At 47.2% G+C, this 22408-nt stretch overlaps 1 protein-coding gene across 1 annotated transcript in view; it reads right to left on the bottom strand.

The window, feature by feature from the left end:
- usp54a (ubiquitin specific peptidase 54a) overlaps positions 1-21964 on the bottom strand; it is a gene marked incomplete at its 5' end in the record, with an annotated part of 33378 nt that extends 11414 nt beyond the window's left edge. Inside the window, 14 exon segments of the mRNA XM_083922512.1 lie at positions 1-155; positions 547-674; positions 1981-2716; positions 4409-4543; positions 6872-7063; positions 7307-7475; positions 9646-9795; positions 9874-10020; positions 10132-10234; positions 11380-11462; positions 11717-11830; positions 11917-12051; positions 12135-12227; positions 21758-21964. The exon segment at positions 1-155 is cut by the window's left edge and continues 13 nt beyond it. Of these exon segments, the coding sequence (XP_083778638.1) occupies positions 1-155; positions 547-674; positions 1981-2716; positions 4409-4543; positions 6872-7063; positions 7307-7475; positions 9646-9795; positions 9874-10020; positions 10132-10234; positions 11380-11462; positions 11717-11830; positions 11917-12051; positions 12135-12227; positions 21758-21964 (2547 nt within the window).
- Positions 21965-22408: the final 444 nt, after the last annotated feature.

Raw genomic sequence — 22408 nt, 5'->3', positions numbered from 1 at the left:
CTGGTCCAGGTCCAGGTACTTGCTGGGTCGGGGGTTGAAGCCGAGCGCCGCCTCCTTCTCCTTCTCCTGACGGCGCTGCTGCTCCTCCTCCCTCGCTCTCCGCTGCACCTCCTCCTGCAGCTCGTCCAGCTCGCTGCGGCCTGCAGGGGGCGCCACTGAACACACACACACACACACACACACACACACACACACACACACACACACACACACACACACACACACACACACAAACATACAAACATAAGGTCATCACTGTGACGGCAACGAGACGGACAGACCTCAGATTTCCTACCCATGGCCTTCCCCACTTTCCTGTCTGTCACGACCCCCCAAAAAAAAACACCCTTAAAGGAGATACCCGCGTTCGTGCTCAGCCTGAGCTAAGCCTGGCCCTGCATTAACCTGCTGTCTCTCTCGTCAACGCCCGTCGCTGGACATAACACGAAAAATGTGAAATACTTCATTTCTGTTTCTGTATTTGTTCCCCATTAAAAAAAGATCAGAAAGAGAAAGAGAGCTTGCGGTGAGGTGCAGATGTCGTACCGAGGCTCCCCCTGCTGGAAGAGCCGAGCTCCTGCAGCAAAGCGCCGCTGCTCTTCGACCTGATGTTCTTCCATGACGGCCCGGAGGAAGAGGAGGAGGAGGAGGAAGGCTTCTTCACAACACACTCCCTGAAGATGAAAGAGAGAGACGTGAGTTCGCCCTCAGCCTGTGGTCCTGAGCTGAAACACAGCTGCTCCTGATCGACACGGACTTTAACTGACGGGTATCAGCTTTCCCTTCTTTTTGTTTAAAGTGTTAAAGAGTCTGAGCTGTTTTCCAACACTGTGATTAAGTGACTCTGGGACTGGAGCTGACACTAACTCTTCCTTTAATGCATCCAATCAAATCCTTTTTTCACTCAACAAAGCACTTTCAGTGGTGCACGCATGGACAACATGGATGACGTGCTGCACAGGAGTTTTCACAATGTTTCTCAGACGTTTTCACCTTTTTGCTGTCGAAGTTTGGTGGCACTGATGTTCATCCGATACAGAGACGCAGATATCAGCTCTGATATCGACTAATTAGCGGGATAGGATATCAGATGAATGAGGCCGATCCAGTCATTCCTTTGTTTTAATCAACATCCAGGGTTCATACACCTTTTCAAGGTAAAATCCAAGCACTTTCAAGGTCCATTTTAAGCATTTCCAGCACCTTAGGGCTGTGATGAATTTCATATTACTATGAGTACATATTGAAAATGATTATTTCACCTTTTTTATTCCATTAAAAGAAATGATATTGTGCTTTAAACAACCTAAATTGTGTTTTGTAACACCAGAAGGATAAGAAGTTAAGTTTCTATTCTATAGATATTTGTGTTTTTGTTGCACTTTTCAAACCTTGAAAACACAATATTAAAATTCAAGCATTTTAAAGGATTTCAAGAACCTAAACAAACCCTGAATATCACACACAGAAATACAGTTACAGCGATTTGGTCACTTCAATTCTGTGTTTGCAACATCAGTTAGATATTTATATAGAAGTGTTATTTATTTCTTCTTGCTAGTTTTACTTTGTAATTAGTTCATAAATAATGTTAAGTAAATTTATATCTGTGTTAATTTGTTACTTTTTGAACAAGGCTAAAGGTTTATTTTAAGTCTGATGCCTTCACTCACATGGACACATTTACGCTTCTTTCATTCAACAGGAGGATCGGATCAGTATCAGGTATCAGTATCAGACTGGATCAGAAAAACTGGATCGGTGCATCTCTGATCCGATAGGAAACTTTCACCACACAGTTCCTGGTGAGGGGGGTTCTGTGTATAATTCCTATGATTTTTGGGTGAACTCTTCCTTTAACTGCTCAGAACAACCACTAAACCCCAGGCTAATGCTCTGGCCCCGCGTGCTGCTGCGTTTAGTTTCAGAATATATAGTTTTACATCATAAATACTGAATACTAAAGGAAGTACGCCCAACCTGTCTCCCGGGTTCAGGTCCAGGCTGACCGGGCTGCTGCTGTTCCTCTCGCTGCTCTCGTATCCGCTCTCCATCCTCTGGATGAGCCTGGGAGGTGGAGGAGGTGGAGGAGGCAGCTCAGCACCTCCTCCACTTACCCCTTCATTTCCTGGTCCAGCTCCACCTCCTCTGTGGCTGCTGGAGGTGGTGGGGAGGGTCCAGGAGGAGCCCGGCCTGATAGCCCGCACCTCCCCCTGAGCCGGGATGGAGGCGTCCGCTCCCTCGGAGGGCGGAGCTCCGGCGTCGTTGGGCAGGGAGGCTCCGAGCGGGCTGTACCCCGCCTGCCTTCGCCTCTCGCGGGTGAAGATGCTGTCGATGTTGAGTGCCTCCCTTCGGGGCCTCCACGCCGGCCGGTACCTCCCCGACCCTGCGCCTCCTCCCGAGCAGCTGGACTTGGACTCGCTGCTGGTGCTGTCGGCCTCCCAGTCGTGGGGCGTACTGGAGGAGGAGCAGGGAGCAGCGGTGGTGGCAGGGAAGAGGTGGTTGTTGGTGGAAGAGGAGGAGGAGGAGGAGGTGGGGATTTCAGAGGAGAGGACGGCAGCCGGTAAAGAGGAGGAGGAAGAGGAGGAGAGGGGTCGGCTGTGGATGATGTTGCTCATCGTCTCCTTGAAGTCCCGGAGGCGACTGGTTGAGGATGAGAAGGAGGAGGAAGGTTTGGGGAGGTGACGAGGAACCTGCTGCTCCTTCAACGTCTCTCCTGAGGGGAGAGGGAGGCAAAGGAGGAGAGGACGGAAGAGAAAAGGAGAATGGAGAGAAAAAGACAAAGTGAGAACGAGTGAAAACACGGAGAGAGCAGAAACAAAGAGTCAGATCTGAGAGTGACGGCAGAAACGAACGAATGATTTAATGAGTGAAAATAAAAAACAGCAGCGACGTCCAACCGTTTGTGTTTCATGTCTTTCTTTTCCCCAAAGAAGCTTTTAACGTCCAAGTGTCAGCATGAAGAAATAACACTGTTTGTTATTACGGCCTCATTAAAAACAAACCTCACAGTTAACGTCGGAAAAGAAACGTTTTTAATCAGCAAAATAAATTAAATAAATGAAAAAAGGCAATTTATCTCTAAAGAATCAAACTATTTTCTGCCACGAGGAGGAAAATAATCACCTTTGGACATATTAGTAATAATTAATTAATATCTTTTGATGAAATCTTTAATTTAACCCCTCATTTTGCTCTATTTTCCATTTTTACGTTACCGAGTTAAAGCTGTTCACAGGCTTCAAAACTACCTCTCAGGATATTTGTGGAACATGTTGATGATGATTATATTATTTATTTTGTTGCATTGCATCAAACGGAGCAGTGTTCACAGGGAAAATGTCTCAGTCTGGTGGAAAATAGTCAAAATGAATCATTTTTTGAAGCCAGATTTCTGCTGAAAGTCTGAAATAACAGAATGCACGAGTTTATATTTGCATGGGTTTCAATGGGAAACTTTGGTCCTGCAGAAATATTGGATGCACAGTTTGTTATAGAGTCATTAGAGGAGATGAGATTCATCTTCAAACAAACAAAATCTGAAAAAATACACTTGTACCTGTGCCAGACTTTAGGCCAAAATGCCAAAAAATGAATTAAAAAGTCAAAAATTTCGCTTGTGAAGCACAAGGGTTAATTTATTCTGTTGTCCCTGGTGCTGATCTAATAAGGTTTATTTTTATATTTTTGCTGTTAGTGTTTACTTTTAAAGCTGTAAAATCCTGCTCAAAGCTCCTAAAATAACCACATTTAAGCAAATACGACCGTATCACGATTCGTTAAACTCTTAAAAATCAACATTTTCCAACACGTCTGTCCTGTATCCGCAAAGCAGTTTCAGTCAAAAGCAACTGGACTTGGTTATTTGTGTAGGAAGACGTTTCACCTCTCATCCAAGAGGCTTCATCAGTTCATGCACGCATCTGACCAGGCTGGGACTGGACCAGGACCAGGACCAGGACCAGGACCAGGCTGGGACTGATCCACCTGACTGGTGTGAGATCCAGGTATTTAACCTCTCACAAGGCCGATGATGTCACTGGAACCCTTTGTGCTCCAAGTGCCAACAACCCTCGTTAGAGTGGCAGTCGTTAGTGGGCAGTTGGTTTGGACTTCGTTAGTTCTGGTCCAGTCCCAGCCTGGTCCTGGTCCTGGTCCAGTCCCAGCCTGATCCTGATCCTGGTCCTGGTCCTGGTCCTGGTCCAGTCCCAGCCTGGTCAGATGCGTACATGAACTGATGAAGCCTCTTGGATGAGAGGTGAAACGTCTTCCTGACAAAGAACCAAGTCCAGTTGTTTTTGACTGAAATTGCTTTGCGGATAACGACGACCTGGACGAATGAGAACATTCACAGGTCTGTCCCGTAGTTTCCTCTTCGCCCTGTGATTGGCCCAAACACCCCGCCTACCCTCGCTGTGGTACCCGGCCGACGAGGCTTCGTTGTCGGGTTTAGCTCGGCGGTGGCGGCTAGAGCTCCGCCTCCTATCCCCGGCCCCGCCTCCCTTCCTCAGAGACTGGTGCTGCTCACCGTCCGTCGCGTGGCCTTAGCAACAAGAAGCATGGCAACGGATGTTTACAGCACGGTCACCACATCATGCAAACACAAGGAGACGGAGGGCAGAGCGTGATCGGCTGCACAGCAAATCAAACTTTAAAGATTAAATCAAAATGTGGATGAATGGATTAAAACCAATGAACGCTGTGATTGGTTAACGACACAAGACACGATGATGGTCTGCTTTCATTCAAACAACAGAGAATTACTTTTATATAAATATATAACGAGTCTGGACTTTAAACTAACATGTTTAACAATTATTTTATTTACTGATTCATCTGCAGATTATGTCATAATTAATCTTTTAATGTACAAAATGTCAGAATATTGTGAAAATTGCCAAGATGACGTCTTCAAATGTGCAAAATTAAAGATATTTTGTTTGAAAAGTGACTGAAATGATTATTAGATTGTTAAAATAGTTGTTTCTTCTTTCAATTCTCACTTAAAAACAAACAATTTCAGAATTAAAACAGGTATTCTTCCATTTTACTTTGTTTTATTGTGTTTTAGTAATTCATGAATTCATACTGGTCATTTTTACTGAATCACTTCGGCCGTTATATAATTATATGTCATATATTTATCTTTTATCTTGTTTATATTTCCAGATTCTGCACATTTTATAACATTATTATAAATAATCTGAACCTTTAAAAAGGAAAAGTAAAGTCTAGAGAGTAAAGTTAATATTTATGCATTAAACAGAGCTCAGAAACAAATATTTTATCCTTTAAAAGTTCTTCCCTGTCGTTCGTCAAAGTCGGCATTTTAAAGAGAAATAAAATTGTTTGATAAAGTTTAAAGAACATTTAACCAAAAGGCCCTGACACACTGATTAATTAAATTAAAACAAAAGTGATTTGTTAATGGTTACAAAGTTTTCTTTAACACATAAATAAGAGTGTCGTCTTCATAAAGAGACACCGTGTTCAATAAATTTACCGTATTTTCCACATTATAAGGCGCACCTTCAATGAACGTCTTATTTTGAAACTGTTTTCATATATAAGGCGCACCTTCAATGAATGTCTTATTTTGAAACTGTTTTCATATATAAGGTGCACCGCATTATAAGGCGCATAGAACAGACGCTACAGGGGAGGCTGGGGTTACGTTCTGCATCCATTAGATGGAGCTGCACTAAAGGGAACGTCAACACAACAGTCAGGGGAGGTCGTCTTGTTGCTTCCTCCACTTCGGCACCATTGATTGGTTCATGTTAAACTCTCTGGCTGCTGCTCTATTCCCGTGTTCTACTGCGTGACTAATGGCCTTGAGTGTAAACTCTGCGTCGTAAGCGTGTCTCTTAACAGGAGCCATTTTGGGCTCTTTACACAAACACACACATGGAAATGAAACGGCACGCTTCACGCAGTCGTATATCTCAACATGCACCGCGCGTTACTTCTTCTACGGGGAAAATAGAGTCGGCGGCTGCTCACCGTAGTTGAGACCTGTTGTGGCTCAATATTGGTCCATATATAAGGAGCACCGGATTATAAGGCGCACTGTCGGCTTTTGAGACATGTGAAGGTTTTTAGGTGCAACTTATAGTGCGGAAAATACGGTATGTGTTTTTTTTCCCTGATTTTTGCTCTGTGGTGACGAGGAGCCGTCACATTTTACATATTAAGTATTTTTTCATCACATTCTCCTGAAACAAAATCACTGGAGAACCAAAGATGCGCTGAAACAAACATACTTCACTAAAAACAATTAACTTTGATAATTAACCACTAATAATAACCCAGTTCCAGCATCCACACAGAGTATTTGCTTCTTTTCCAAGTTTTATATAAATAAAAAGATTTAATAAATGATGTAGACTGAATATCTTCAGGGTTTTTGACATTTAAAGACGTCACCTTGGACTTTATTTCGCATTTTTTTGCTCAATCAACAGGTAAATTGTCTTATTTGTATTCTTAACTTTGCCAAAGTCGTCATCAGATCGATCGTACGTTTCAACCACCACCACCTCAGTACTTCTTAATGTATCCGGCTGTTAAGACGTGACGTAACACCCTTTCAAAATAAGATTTCCTGTCCCAAGCCTTGTATTTCCACAGTGCTGTGATCCCCGTTGTTTGAGTTTTTACAAAAAACAATGCAATTGTCATTTTACCTCTTTCTAATCCATTAGAAAGACGTCTAACTGATGAAAGAGGTGATCGTAATTGTTCACGTGTTCGGCCGTTGTGTCTGTTTGGTTTCAACGGAGCGTCTGGACCCGGAAATCTTATTTTGAAAGGGTGTCACATCCAACTGAACAGCCTCCTGATACTCCTTCCCAGACTGCAGTGGCCTCACCTACGGTATCCAGGCTGCAGAGCGAGGCGTGCAGGGGTCCGTCGGGGCGCTCGTTGCAGATGACGGTTCCCTGGGAGTCAGAGGAGTAGTGACTGGCCAGGGACTCATGGTGCGAGTGGGAGGGCTGTCGGTACGAGCAGCTCTCCGTCGACGAATCGGTGCGAGTGTCGCTGGAGATTGACTGCTCGCGGCCTGCAGCGGGGCGGGTGGAGGGGGAGGGGGAGGGGACAAGTTGCGGAGCGTCAGCGGTGACGTGCTCACGTACAGGCGCACACAAATACACATCACATCAGACTACGACTACTTCTCTAACGAACCTCAGTCTCGTCTGTCATAGCACTACTACGACTACAACAAGTGCTACCGTTTCCGGTTTAGTTACCTGAATGTTTGCTGCTGTGCTACTACTACGACTCCTAGCTGTGTTGTAGTTACCCGAGTCTTCGCTGTCGTAACAGGCCTTGCTGAGGTGGTGGAGGTCGAAGCGCGAGGGCAGGTCCTGGACCGACACCGGCGTCCCCCGCGGGTCGGCATACAGCAGCAGCAGAGGCTGGTAGTGGCCCTTGATGCAGCGGGAAACCACGTCCTTCCACTTGGGACCGATCTGCAGAGGAAGAGGAGCGAGAACAAACACACACAGAGGAGGGTTTCAGAAGCCGATGAAGACGCTACAAAGCCCAGACTGAGACCTACGAACATCCAAACTCCTGATGTAGTGGATGAAGAGATGAATAAACACCAGCTGTGCTTTCACTTGTTTGGTTCGGTCGTGGAAACTTACAGATTTAACAGACACAGCAGAAATGCTCCTTTTTACGGCTGCGATCGCAAAGAGCAGCAACGATGACAAGTTCACCTCAAAAACCGCGCTCAGCAGGTGAAACAGAGAAACGTCCGAGGCTGTTTCATCAGGCTGTTGAGGGGAGGGGGGCGCCCTCTTCCTGCTCTCTGTCCGTTTGTCTTGTTTGTGGGACAGAAATCCTCTCGCTCGTTATTTCAACCTTTCCTCCATGTCCCCAAAAAACCCCAAAACAAAACAAAAAGCCGTCCCGATCTCCTTAGATTTAACAGGACGAACCCAAATCCAAAAAGGGCGACATGTCCGTCAACCGCGCACCGTTCAGTGTTTGAGTGTGTGGAAAAAAAAAGTGTGTGTTTGTGCGAGAGAAAGAAATAGATGTGTGAGCAAAAGTGTCGGCTGCAGTGTGTGTGTGTGTGTGTGTGTGTGTGTGTGCTCTGACCACACCCTCGGTTCTGTCCAGCTGGACTGAGCAACAATAGAGGGATATCCTTGTTTTCATAACCAGCAGAGAGACAGAGAGGGAATGTGATATCTCAGTCCAGCGGTGTTATGAGAGGACAGCAATAATAGAAAACAGAGCGTAAAGTCACAGAAGAGCAGAGGAGGGAGAGAAGGGAGGAAGGACAGAGGTGTGAGGACGGACAGGAAGTGAACGAGAGCGCTCTTCATAACATGAGGTCATTTCCTTAAAGTGGAATTACAGCGTAAAACCATCCCATGGTCTTTTTCTGCTCTTACATACATCTTATAATCCATCAACTATTAACAGAGAAATCCAGGAGAGTCGCTAACAGGCGGACGTGGCTAACACTGATTAGCTCGGGGCAGTACGGTGAAGGCATTCAAAGGTCTTTTTTAACCACTAATGCTGCTGAAAGTAACAGCAAACCTCTGCAGCAGCATGAGAAGAGTCCCTACACACACAACAAAGCACCAATGGGCTCCTTCCTTTGGGATTGACTTTGGTAATCCACTGTAATGGACTTTACTATGAGAGGAGCTGGTACAGGGGCCAGTAGGTAAGTCTTTAAAACACTCCAGGTTGGTGCTTCTATACCCAGGAGGTGAAAGAAGTAGTTAGATCTTGTACTTTAGCATTTTAAATGTTGTATGCATAAGCATCTAGTGCTGCCACAAACAACTATTATTGTATTGTTTATTCTGTCAACTTTTTTACCGATCAGTCTTAAACTTAGACTTCTCTTTATTGATCGCTTTTTGGAGGAGCTCCCGCAAAAATATCGGGTAAATGGAGTTTTTGAAATAGAGTCAGTCCATTAATGTAACACAGTCTTTCCCAGGTCAGGGGTCGGGACCTGATACGGGTCACGGATCCAATAAAAATGGTTGTGTATGTGCTGCTTTTCTCGCTCTTCTCACCAACCCTAAGCTGAAAAAAGAGTGGCAGTAGCTCAGTCCATAGGTGAATCAGCTGGGAACCGTATGGTCGCCGGTTCGAGTCCCTGTGTGGACCATGAATGGAGCGTGGACTGGTGGCTGGAGAGGTGCCAGTTCATCTCCTGGGCACTGAGCCATTGGCCCCCTCGCTCTGACATCTCTCCATTAACTGCATGTATATAGGTCCTCTGTGTGTGTGTGTGTGTGTGTGTGTGTGTGTGTGTGTGTGTGTGTGTGTGTGTGTGTGTGTGTGTGTGTGTGTGTGTGTGTGTGTGTGTGTGTTGAATTGAATATCCCCTTGCAGGCTTAATAAAGGAATTCTTGTTTATATAAATATCGGATATAAATATATATAAAAATAAAAATCTAAATGTATATAAATATTTAATGTAAAAATATAAATTCAAGACAAGAATTCTTGTTGTTTCTTGTTGTTTCTTGTTTTAAAGAACCAAAGTCTTGATTCAAACCAGTGTGTTTTGTTTCTTACATCGTTTAAAGGTTTTCTTCTGATCAGGGTTCATTTCGCTCATATCGGCGTGACTTTCACCTCTGTGCGTGTGACTGAATATACCTCCTTGACGTGTGCGTCGTCAAAGTACATCCATCGTCGGATCTTGGTCTGGAAGAAGAAGGTGGAGTAGTGTTTCCCGTAGTAGCACACCATGCCGACCAGGTAGAGCTCCGACTGACGCGCCTTCTCCTCCGTCACCCTGTAAAACAACTACAGAGAGGAGAGGAGCTCAGTGACGGAGCGTACGCTGATGATGACGCGTTTATGTCAGGGTGGGAGACTTCGTACATCCCCCAGACGCAGGCAGGTCCCCAGGGTGTGGATGACGTCCTCGGCCAGGTCCGAGTGGTCCGAGTCCCAGACCAGCCCGATGGTGATGATCTCCGGGCTGTTGAGGAGGACGCGAGCCATCCGGAGCTGCTGCCCACACTGACTCTGAGGAGGAACGAGAGACTTTAGGCGTGAGGAGCTGCAGCCGGGAGGAGGGTTGGGTTTATGTCTGATATTTATATTTTTATATTTGATGAATAACCGTAAGCGTCTTACGGGGCAGCTGCGCAGGTCGCCCATGCTGGCGTTTCTCAGCAGCTCCCCGAACATGCCAGGAGTCGCTTTCTCCCTCGACTCCAACATCTTCACTGCCTGGTTACTGAGGAGGAGGAAGAGGAAGAGGAGAAGGAGAAGGAGGAGGAGGAGGAGGAGAAGAAGAAGGAGGAGAAGACGAAGACGGAGGAGGAGGAGGAAGAGGAGGAGGAGGAGGAGGAGGAAGGGGAAGAAAAAAGAGATGTGATCTTCATAACTTTTAATTAACACACGCCTTCATCTTAAGGCGCCCTCCCACTGTGCCTCCGTCCCGTGCCCCGTGCTTTAGGGTCCTTGTCCCCCCCTCCAGGCCCGTTTGTACTCACACTACCTGGGCCTCGGAGAATGCTTCTTGCTGCCTATACGTCATCACGCCGTAACACGTCACACGCATTGATGACGTCATGGCGATGCGTGGCTTTGTTTCCAGATCTTTCCGTAGACCTCAGAGTTTTTGTGCGTCTTGTCGACTGTTTTTGAATCTTTTCATCGACCAAATCTGCAGTAAACACTCCACCTCCGCATCACACCAACGTGAACCTTTCACCGCCATAGTTTTAAATGTCCGCGCATGGTCCCTCCTTCTTTTTTCTACGTCCCAACAGGCGCACAGGAAATGACCTCAGAACCGCCGTAGGCCTCGTGCTCGTACACGTGCGCACGCTCGTGCTCGTACATGTGCAAACATGCTTTACAAAAGCCCACCTCTCCCAAACGGGCCGTGGACGGCAAGCGTGCTGCACCTAGACGTGGTACGGTTGCACTCACACTGGTCAAAGGAACCAGACTTTAGCCGGGGAACGTACTGGGGCACGGTACAGATGGACAGTGTGAGTGCGCCCTGAGATCCCATTTCCAGCATTTTTATTGACGTGTTAAACGTCGGATCTGACTGTGACTTTAAGTTCTTCACACACGTCCGGTTGGTGGCGTGGGCTCATTCTCATCTTTCACGTGTTTGACGCGTTTCTGACTAAAAATGTCTGTTTTAAAATCATAACAGAGGGAATAACAGGATGTTTGTGAAACAAAGTTCAGAACAGAAGTAAAAATAGAAACGACACAAGAGCCGTTAAACACAAACACCAGCCTCCGGTGTGCAGTCAGTTGCCTAGGTGACCCTTAAGTGTAACCTAGCGACAGAAGTGTGTGTGTGGCTTCAATTTACCTCTTCTGAGATGAACACACACACACACACGCACACACACTTACCACAGGGAGGTGGTGGAGATGTAGTGGACCATCTGAATGAAGGGTAGAGGGTCTGAGGACGCTCCACAGCTGCTGCACACACACTGACACACACACACACACATTTTGACAGGAGTTATATTTACAAAACTGCAGCGATTCATAACAGATAATATAATAACAATATTTCTAAAATAATATTGATTTTATTGGTGGTTCTTGGGCTCGATGGCTTATTTGATGAGTGAAAAAGACCGGAATAACACTTTAAGACGTCTTTGTCATCGGTGCAGCAGAGAAGAACTGAGACTCCTCTGGTTTTTTCACACGGTCGAGCTTCTGTCTCGTCTCCTCTCACCTGTTCGAAGAGCGTCATGGCGAACTTCTGGTGGGGGATGCAGTGTCTGGCCGTGCAGATGTCTTCTTTGGTCTCGTCTGCGATGTGGAAGTGGATCCTCATCAGGATGTTTTCCTGCAGAAACACGAAACGTAACACGGTTAACTTTAAATACGTCGTGCGTCACCTGGGATTTTTTTGCGGTGAGAGCGTCGTCTTACGAAGCACTCCGCGGCGTCGTCCATGATGCCGAGCTGAAACCTCTGCTCGTCCTGGAAGGTCTTGGCGAGCGCGCTGCGAAGAGCGTCCGACGGCAAAACTCTCTCGCTGCTGTACTGGAACTGGGCGAAGATGCTCTGGGGACGACAGACGCACGGACGGGCCGGCGTTAGAAACAGATCGCTCGGCTTCACACATCATCACACCTGCAGGTTCTCACCTTCAGAGCGCAGAAGATGCACGAGTCCTCCATGCACTTGTGAGTCGTCAGCTGACGGAAACTCCGTCTGAAGATGTCGAGGTGCCACAGAACCTGAGGGACGGACGGAGGGAGAACATCAGTCGATAACACACACACACACACACTCACACACGCACACACGCACGCACGCACGCACGCACACACACACACACACACCACCGAGTCAGGTTTTCAAGGTGGAGGACTCAACAATGAAAATAATACCAAAGAAGCTTGATCAGGAATTCAAATCAGGATTAAATTAAAGCATTCGGATGGAGACAAATAAAAACATACAACCTTTACATAAAAACTTAAACCAAATATTGATTAATCCACCCACAAAGAAGAGTCTAAGCTATCTTCCTTTATCTACGTAACGCCCTTTCAAAATATTATTTCCAGGTCCGAGCCTCGTGTTTCTCCAACGCCGCATTGCCGTGTTCCCCGTTGTCTAAACAGATCTGAGTTTTTTTAAAAACAACGTAATTGTCATTTTGCGATGAAAAAGACGTCGAACTGAAGAAAGAGGGGATCGTAATCGTTCACGTGTTTGGCCGTTGTGTCTGTTTTTGTTTGGACCCGGGAATCTTATTTTGAAAGGGTGTTACGTCCGATTGAACAGCCGGATACTTCTATGATCTCAAAATCTCAGAGCACAAAATCAATAAACCTAAATATTTGCAAAATAAAACCCTCTGCGTTCAGCTTTTCTTTTCTTTTCAAAACGTTGGTAGTTGAAGTGAGAAGAGAAGTCGACCATATCAAGAAAACTCAACTATACTGGTTTCCTCCACATCACCTCCACCTGCAAAGACCTACTCCCAGAATCACCAGCACGAGATAAAGACGTTTGAAATAAACCAGATTTACCGCGTCAGACAAACTTTAAACCCCTCTCGGTCCGCAGCACTCGACCAAATCAAGAAAACTCTGCAGCCCAAGTTCTTTAAATCCTCATCTCTGCAGGAGGAAGGTAGGAAGTCCAAACTACTTTCCTTTGGTGGTAAATCACTTCTACCTGCCCAGATATGATCCCAAACTCTCAGGGCACAAAGAGCAGAGAGTAAAAACATGAATTTAACCGTCTGAAAATCTCTCAAACCCTTTAAAAGCAGGATCGTCTCAAGAAAACTGTCCAAAAAAGCAGAATTTAGAGTTTTAAATGAATTCCTTCAAAATCTGAATGGACCTGTGTGTCTCAGTGTTGCTCCGTCTCTACTAAAAAGGCTCAAAGTGACGTGTTTACATCAGTGTGGCTACCGGCCAATCACCTGTCAGCACGGACGCCCCTGACCTGAGACACACAGCCGACCAATCACCTGTCAGCACGGACGCCGCTGACCTGAGACGCAGCCGGCCAATCAGAGAGCATTTTAAGTTTAGTTTGACCTGAGGACGAGCAGAAGTCTGTGAGCGAGAGGGAAAACAGTGTGTGTGTGTGTGTGTGTGTGTGTGTGTGTGTGTGTGTGTGTGTGTGTGTCAAACTATGTTCGTCACTCTCTCCATCTGCTTCAGGAAACCATCTGGACTTCTGCGTGACAAGCACGAATGTGTGTGAGAGAGATAGAGTATGTTAAAGTGGGAGTGATGTTGAGAGATAAAGTGTGTGTGTGTGTGTGTGTGTGTGTGTGTGTGTGTCTGTGTGTGTGTGTGACAAGAGGACATGATGCTGCATGTGGCAGAGAGAACGAATGTCACTGATATTTTCATCATTTATAATGATTCAGAATAAGTGTTTTAAATCTTTTTAACACCAAAGACGATGTCGTTTAACCTGGTTTTCAGGGTCAAACAGGAGAAATGAAAGTGTGTCGTAAAACCTATGTATGACCTATGATTATTTATTATTAAAGCCCCAAATCTATCAACATAATTATGTAATTGGACCTGGATAAGTGGCAGGACGGACGGATGGATGGATTAAACAAAGAGGAGAGATTCATTCTTTCTCAGGGTGGATAAAAAAAGAAAATTGGCTGTGGCAGTTCCCGCTCTTTAAAAGTCAGGAGCAGTGACTTTGATCCGAGCGCAGCGATGATGCTGTGGACCGAGAGCTCAGTTAGAAACCTGACTGCTATATTATTATAATATATCATATTATTATAATAATATATGGCTGGAGGAGCAGAGAGGGAGTCTGCTGAAGACAGGGGTGAGGAGTTCTGCTTAGAGACGCAGACTGGATCGGACCCATCTGTAGTTCTGAGGAGTGGAAGAGTTTTGCACTGTTAAAGTTTCAATTTGCAATGTTTTAAAATTCAATTAATGATTTTAAAAATGTATTTCTAAGTAACACTTTGACCTCTTTTCTAAGCATGTGTTGCTCTGTAATAATGTTCTCTCAATGAAAAGTACTGAAACACAAAAGAGTACATTTATGATTTGGCATGTACCGGGGCGGCCGGTGGCCCAGTGGTTGGAGCAGTCGCCCCATGTAAAGAGGCTGAAGGTCTTCGAGGCAGCCGCAGGTCGGAGTCGAACCTGCAGCCCTTTGCTGCATGTCTCCCCCTCTCCCTCTCTCACCCCATTTCCTGTCAGTCCTAAATAATAAAGGCCTGAAAAACTGCCAGAAAAATCCTCTTTAAAAGAAAAATAAATAAAAGTTATTTGGCCGGTCGGGCTACACGGTGGTGTGGTGGTTAGTACTGTTGCCTCACAGCAAGAAGGTTCCTGGTTTGAATCCGGGCTGGGGCCCTTCAGTGCGGAGCTTGCATGTTGTCCCCGTGTCTGCGTGGGTTGTCTCCGGGTTCTCCGGTTTCCTCCCACAGTCCAAAGACGTGCAGGTGTTCGGTTCATTGATGACTCTAAATCACCCGTAGGTGTGAATGGTTGTCTGTCTCTGTTCGTCTCCATGTGTCCTGTGATAGACTGGCGTCCTGTCCAGGGTGGACCCCGCCTCACGCCCAATGTCAGCTGGGATCGGCTCCAGCACCCCACGCGACCCCGACCCCGGGATAAGCGGCTGAAGATGAATGAATGAATGAATGAATGAATATTTGGCCGGTCGCCTTGGCAGGTGAGTCAAAAAGTGAGTTTACGACTTCATGGAGCGACAGCGGGCCTGGTGCTGCTCCACCATCCCAGAACAGGCTCTGTGCGGGATCAGTCGGCTCTGGGTCTTCAGTCTGGCCGGACGACAGGGCATCGTAACACGCACGCCCGACACAGTCAGGAGCAGCTTCATGTGCCGCAGCCATCTAACCGAGCAAGAGATCCCCTTCTCTGACCCCACGCCTCACCGCAAACTGTTTAAACTGCATGGTGATGTCATCGTTATCGTCTATGACCTACAGCAATAATCCGTCCCTATAAGTATGAGTGTGAATTCACTGTTTGATGTCCTGCATCATTTTCAGACTTTCATGGACCAGAACTGCAGTTCAGTTTGCATGAACTGACATCTGAATGACACACACGCACGCACACACACACACGCGCACACGCACGCACACACACACACCCACACGCGCACGGTGGGATTTTAAGCAGCTGTGACGGCGGGTTGAGAAGCAGCCAGAGGTTTCATAACAGGATTAGAAACCCTCAGCACACAAGCTGATGAGGAAATTATTATCGAACACGCTAAATCAACCACGCTTGGTTTCATTCACAGCTTATTTAAACGCATTTCTGAATATTTAGACTTCTGACTTCAGTGTTCTCTGTGTCCTCTCCTGCTGAGCGGCAGGAATCCAGACACGCAGGAATGTTTTCATCACTTTATTTAAGAAGAGGGGGGGGGTTTAAAACAAGAGCCGCTGCGGTCCGGAGGTCAGAGTCGTGGTTTGAATCCCTGGTTTAATGAGAATTATAATGTAATTATTGTGCTTTATCCAGAGTTTATGAAAGTACAGAGACAGAACCTGGACGTCCTGGTTAGTTTCAGAAATGTAAACTAAAGCTGCAACGATCATCAACACATAATTAATCTGCAACTATTATTTTTATACATCGATAGTTTTAAAAGCTTCTAATAGATTTAGTTTCTCTAAAGCGAGACGAGTCTTAACAAGAGAGTAAACAGAATATATTTGGGATTCTGCTACAAATGAGACATATAGGGCGCACTCACACTGTCCTTCCGCACAGCGCCCCAGGCTTTAGGGTCCTTGTCCCCCCCTCCAGGCCCGTCTGTACTCACACTACCTGGGCCCTTGTTTCCACGGAGCCTTTGGACCCGGAAATCTTATTTTGAAAGGGTGTTACGTCCGACTTAACAGCCGGATACTTGATACAATATCACCTTGAACTCCAAGATAAAACGTTTTTCCTTGTCCACTTTGCAAAAAAACACGTTATTTACACATTGTTTATATCATTTTTCTGCAAAGCTACAGGGAGCCAGTGGAAAGGGGGGTGAGGAGCCACGTGAGGCCCCGGAGCCGCGGGTTGCAGACCCCTGGTCTGGACAGACCTAATGCTGGTGGGGAAGCGCACAAACGACAACATAAGCAGCTTGATTTTGTCAAACGGACAGAAGGTGTGTTGGGAGAAAAGCCCGGAGGTGTGAATCTGGTGCATCTTTAGACAGGACTCCTGTATGAAGCGTTCTGTGGTGTCAGCACTTTGGGTGTGTTTGCATCCTCCTTCCTGTCCTCCCCCCACCAGGTCCAATATGCCGCAGCAGCAGCAGGTCAGTCAGGTAACAGACCTTCAGATCTGTGCCAGACCTGGACCCTGTCATCCTCCATACTCTCATCCGTCAGCTTTTTGGATCACTTTGTCTTTAAAGTGTCTGAAGAAAGTGAAAAGTTCGGTCCGTGTGACGTCTTCAAGCGTCATATTCACGTTACTGTGACGTGACGCGGGAAAGTATCAAGTGGTCACGTCTGAGAGCCACTGATCTGATGTAATAATCATAATAAACACCAGTTTTTAACATGATTCCTACTGAAACAGCGTGCAGTTTGAGGATTTTCCTCTGCAGACAAAAATACGTTCACCCCTGCTTCCTCACAAAGCTCACAGTTTAGCAGGAATGACCCCGAGCCCACTGGTGCTCAGACTTTTAGAGGAGGAGACCCCCCCATCCAGACAGGCAGGGTCACAAGGTCACAGACCGGGTCACAAGGTCACAGACAGAACGAGCTGAGCCTTGGTTGGGTGACGTCTTTAGACCAAACAAAAACCTGCCTCAGACATAACAACCCCCCTCTGTACCTCTCTCATCACAAGGTCTCTAAAACAGGGTCCACACAGGCCAAGGTCTCTAAAACAGGGTCCACACAGGCCAAGGTCTCTAAAACAGGGTCCACACAGGCCAAGGTCTCTAACACAGGGTCCACACAGGCCAAGGTCTCTAACACAGGGTCCACACAGGCCAAGGTCTCTAACACAGGGTCCACACAGACCAAGGTCTCTAAAACAGGGTCCACACAGACCAAGGTCTCTAAAACAGGGTCCACACAGACCAAGGTCTCTAAAACAGGGTCCACACAGGCCAAGGTCTCTAACACAGGGTCCACACAGGCCAAGGTCTCTAACACAGGGTCCACACAGGCCAAGGTCTCTAAAACAGGGTCCACATAGGCCAAGGTCTCTAACACAGGGTCCACACAGGCCAAGGTCTCTAAAACAGGGTCCACATAGGCCAAGGTTTCTAAAACAGGGTCCACATAGGCCAAGGTCTCTAACACAGGGTCCACATAGGCCAAGGTCTCTAACACAGGGTCCACACAGGCCAAGGTCTCTAAAACAGGGTCCACACAGGCCAAGGTCTCTAACACAGGGTCCACACAGGCCAAGGTCTCTAAAACAGGGTCCACACAGGCCAAGGTCTCTAACACAGGGTCCACACAGGCCAAGGTCTCTAAAACAGGGTCCACATAGGCCAAGGTCTCTAACACAGGGTCCACACAGGCCAAGGTCTCTAAAACAGGGTCCACATAGGCCAAGGTTTCTAAAACAGGGTCCACACAGGCCATAAAAACAGTCCTGAGTTCTCTGTAGAAACAGGATGTACAGAAGCACAGATCTGCCGTTACACCGTCATGAGGCCGTTATTGACGTTTTCCATTCAGCACAAACAAGCTCTGCACCGGTCACATGATCAGGTTCAACAGAGGAGACACTGAACTGCGTCTGACCGGACAAAACTAGGATTATGAATTACAAATATCCAAAATTCCCACAACAGGACCTTTGTGTTCTCACACACGGCTCCTCCAGGTGAAGTCTGGAGAGGTTCAGCGTTGCGGTGCACGTGTGAAAGGGGATTTATAAACATCTGGTGAAGCGAGGGTGAGACAGAGGAAGGACAGTGAAGTATTGTTCTGTCAGAGGCGGTGACAGAGGGTGGGAGTGACAGAAATGCATTTTTGGAATATCTGAAGGAGGTGCGTTCAAGTTCAATTGCTCTTTTATCTCATCTCATCTTCAGCCTCTTATCCGGGGTCGGGTCACGGGGGCAGCAGCTCCAGCAGGGGACCCCAAACTTCCCTTTCCCGAGTTTGTCAAAAGATGAAACTTCGATTACACAAAGTAGACAGATTAGATTTTACATTTTCATGATTACTTTTTACGGGTTTGACAATGACTTTCTGTCCCGTTCTGTTTCCATGGCGGCAGCCAATATCGTTGAGCCTTGCTGGTTGCCAGGGTTGACTGTTGTTGGGTGCAGCTACTGTAGGCTGGCACTGGGTGAAATGGTTCTTTGTCCCAGCAGCTGAGTGAGCGGAGACGGGCAACAACCAGAGTCACTATAGGCCGAGCATTCACTCCATGGACTGAGAGAAAGGAGAGGAACACCATTCAAACACACGCCCACATGGCTACGCTGCTCCTGGATGCTAACATCACTTTCATCTGCACTTAGCTGGAACGGCTAACGCTAACGGCTAACGCTAACTGTCAGTCAAACTCCTCTAATCCTTGTTTTTAATGGTGTGATTTTCTGGAGGGGACGGGTTCAAACAGGCTCAAACAGACTCCGGTCTCCTGGAGCTACTGGGCCGGGTCTGACCAACCTGGCAACCCCACTGCTGGACTTATATTTTGTTGTTGCGACGACGATCTTGAGACACTAGATAGAGCTGTTCTGCTCATTCTCCAGATTCAACCTTTAATGTGTTAAAATGTGCTAAAATGATGTCGCAGCTCCGTTAAATCAAAGTGTTTTAACTGAAGTCTGTTTTTATATAAAGTCAACAAAAGTGAATCAGAGTCAGACGTTTGACAGACGGACGGATTGACGTGTGTGTGTGTGAACAGCTGACGGCCTCAGCTGCTTGTTACCGCGATGTTCTCCTTCTTCACTTTGTCTTCCGTCACATGTCGGAGCTACTGAATCCTCCCGCGGACTCCTCGGGTCAGCCGCCACGCCCCGCCACCTCCGCTCCCCTCAGCTCGGCCGCCCGGCCCGCGGCCTCACAATCCTTTTGATCGCTGCGGTTTGACGTTAGGCAACAGTGACGAGTCCAGACGCACCGACGGAGAGCTAAAGGGGGTCAGGGCGGGGAAGTTGGCTGCAGAGGAGTCATGAGGAAGCGTGGGTGTTCACGGTACGCTGGGCTCAGGGGGGGTTCAGACCCTGCAGGCCCGATAGTTACCTCTCAGATTCACTGGACACACGCTGCTTTTGTATCGTTCATCCCTGTAAATCCTGTAAAAACTGGACGCAGGCTGGGATTTCGGAGTGTTTTCAGACATCCCTTCAAACGCAGACACTCTTTAACGGAAATGTTCTGTATATTAAAGATCTTAGTTGTTGTTAAAGGGAAGGATTTCAACGCCACGGTTCTCTACGGAGGAATTGTTGGGTCTCTGTAAATCATAAATAAGTCAGATTGTGGTCTTTACCTACTCTGTAAAGTGTCCTTTTGTGATGTTTTGGCACTGTAAATAAAGTGAATCAACAGTTTTTCTGCTGACAGAAGACACTGATGTCCGTGCGCGGCGACCTCCGACCCCTGACCGCGTGCGGCGTCGCTGCCGAGCTCACGTTAAGCTTCGGTTTGACGACGTAATGAGTGTTTCCTCCTCAGCACGGCGTGTCATTTCAGCCCCACCCTGCAGGGTTAATGAGTCAGCCTCCGCTCCAACGCCGATAATTACTGCTCTCCCTCACGCCGTCTCCGCTCCTATTGTTGAGGCAGACAACACGCCGCCTCCGTAAAAAAGCTGATGAGTCATAAATGAGACTAATGTGCAGTCTGGGAGGTGTTACAGGCTCCTCATTACAGGCTCGCATAAGTACGGGGGAGGTTATCAAACTGGTTGTTATGTGGATGGCGGAGTCATCTGTCTGACTGCTGTTTACCAACCCGGCTGGCTCAAAGGCACTGTGGCGGAACCGAGCCTCCTGTCAGCAGCCCGAGAACTGCTGAGTCACACTGACGCACACGAGGGGCCAATAATGAACAAGTCATCGACAGTCAGCACCACGTTAGCAGCTCCGTGAGACAAATGCATGAGGAGCCGTTTGTTTTCTGTTAATGCGGACGCAGAGTAGTTAAAGGGGTAGTTTGGCAGTATGAGGGCGCCATAATCAGTGCGTTACCGTCAGTAAATGGCGGTTAGCGTGGCACCAGTTCGGAGAAGCGGACAGAAGTACTGACAAGAGAGCTGCAGTAAAACGTCCTTTAGTGACGTTAAAAAGACCCACCAAAGAAATCTATACGTTAAAGTGTACGTTATATTAAGAGCACGGCTTTTTCTCAAAGTGTTCCTACGCGTAAAGGCTCATTTACGCTCTACGCTAGAGAAGCATACGGATACTCTGCGTACATTTTGTCCATATTTTGTTATTAGTATTGTCTGTTTTTCCTTTACTTTACATTGTTTCTGTTTATGTTGTTATTCCATTCACATGTTAAAAATAAAAACAAACAAACAAACATTTTGTCCGTATTTCTGCACGTATCCTGAAAGCTCACGGACGCGTAAAGGTACGGACCAAACGTTGCAGTACCGCGGGAAATCGTAGGGGGCAGAGTCGCTGCACTGGACACAAAAAAGTGGCGTGAACATCAGGAGCGAGCGAGCGAGTCATCGTAGCCCTGACGGACACCCTGAAATACTGAAAGAGACGTTGGTCCTCAGTTTGTCTCGTCTGTCAAACCAATGAGAATTCTCCGTCCACACTCTGGGACGTCTTCAGCGTCTCACAGACCACGGCCGTCTACAACGCTGCCTGCCATTTTGCCTCCTTCTCCACAGACGCAGGATCGTTCTCTCCTCCGTCGTCACCACGTTTGTTGTTGTCAAACTTTATGGAGTAACTTTTGAGTCTGAGTGACGCCCTCTAGAGGATGTTTTGCTTAACGTCCTTTCCAACGTAGAGGCGCATGAGAGCGTCAACGTACGTCTCTGTTTACGCACAAAATGGAGCAGAAATGAGTCTTAAGAGCAACTGTATCACGCCGCAGATCAGTTGTTTGAGTCCGCTGATAAAAGAAAACACACATGGAGATGTCACCTGAAACAACAACCAGGTAGGTGTGTGTGTGTGTGTGTGTGTGTCTCTCAATCTGACCAGGTTCGAGATCACCTGCTGTCAGTTAAGATGCCCTGGGACTTAAGGCCAGTGTGTGTGTGTGTGTGTGTGTGTGTGTGTGTGTGTGTGTGTGTGTGTGTGTGTGTGTGTGTGTGTGTGTGTGTACCTGCAGGGCGCTGTTCAGGAAGCAGCTGTTCTGTCCCGGCTCGTTGCTCAGCCCTTTACTGGGAGCGATGGACGTCATGGTGCGAGGCGTCAACATCCCCTGCATCCCACCAACCCCCCCACCACCACCGCCTCCGCTGCTGCCTCCGCCACCAGCACCACCGCCTCCCCCGCCACCTGACGCAAAGTAGTTCCTCTTCCAGGACATTTTCCCCGCTCTCTCTTCTCCTCGCTCGTCTCTCGGCCTCGCCCCCTGCAGGAGTCAGCTTCCTGTCGTCCGTTCTCGTATGGAGGGAGGCAGAGCCATGTCCTCCGGCCGAGGGGGATCAAAATACGATCGAGACTCGCGACTACGGCGACGGACGAGAGCCAGAAGAAGGCGGCAAAAATAAACGTTTTGAGCGAGAGAAAGGTAAAAATCCAGGAGTTTTATGTCCTCTGTTATAAATTCAGAGGTTTTATAAATGTGCTTCAGTGGTTAAAGTTCTTTACATCAATATTTTCAAGGGACTCCAAAAGGTTTTTATATTCCAGGACTTTCAAGGGCTCATGGCAACACACGCAGCTGAGGCGTGACCGCACCTCCTCATCATCATCACACCCAGACGCAGCAGCACAGGTCAAAGGTCAGGACGGATCTGCAGATGAAGAA

This window comes from Echiichthys vipera, assembly GCF_963691815.1.
Source record: "Echiichthys vipera genome assembly, chromosome: 11".
Lineage (NCBI taxonomy): Eukaryota > Metazoa > Chordata > Actinopteri > Perciformes > Trachinidae > Echiichthys > Echiichthys vipera.
This window is presented reverse-complemented; position numbering and strand designations above follow the sequence as displayed.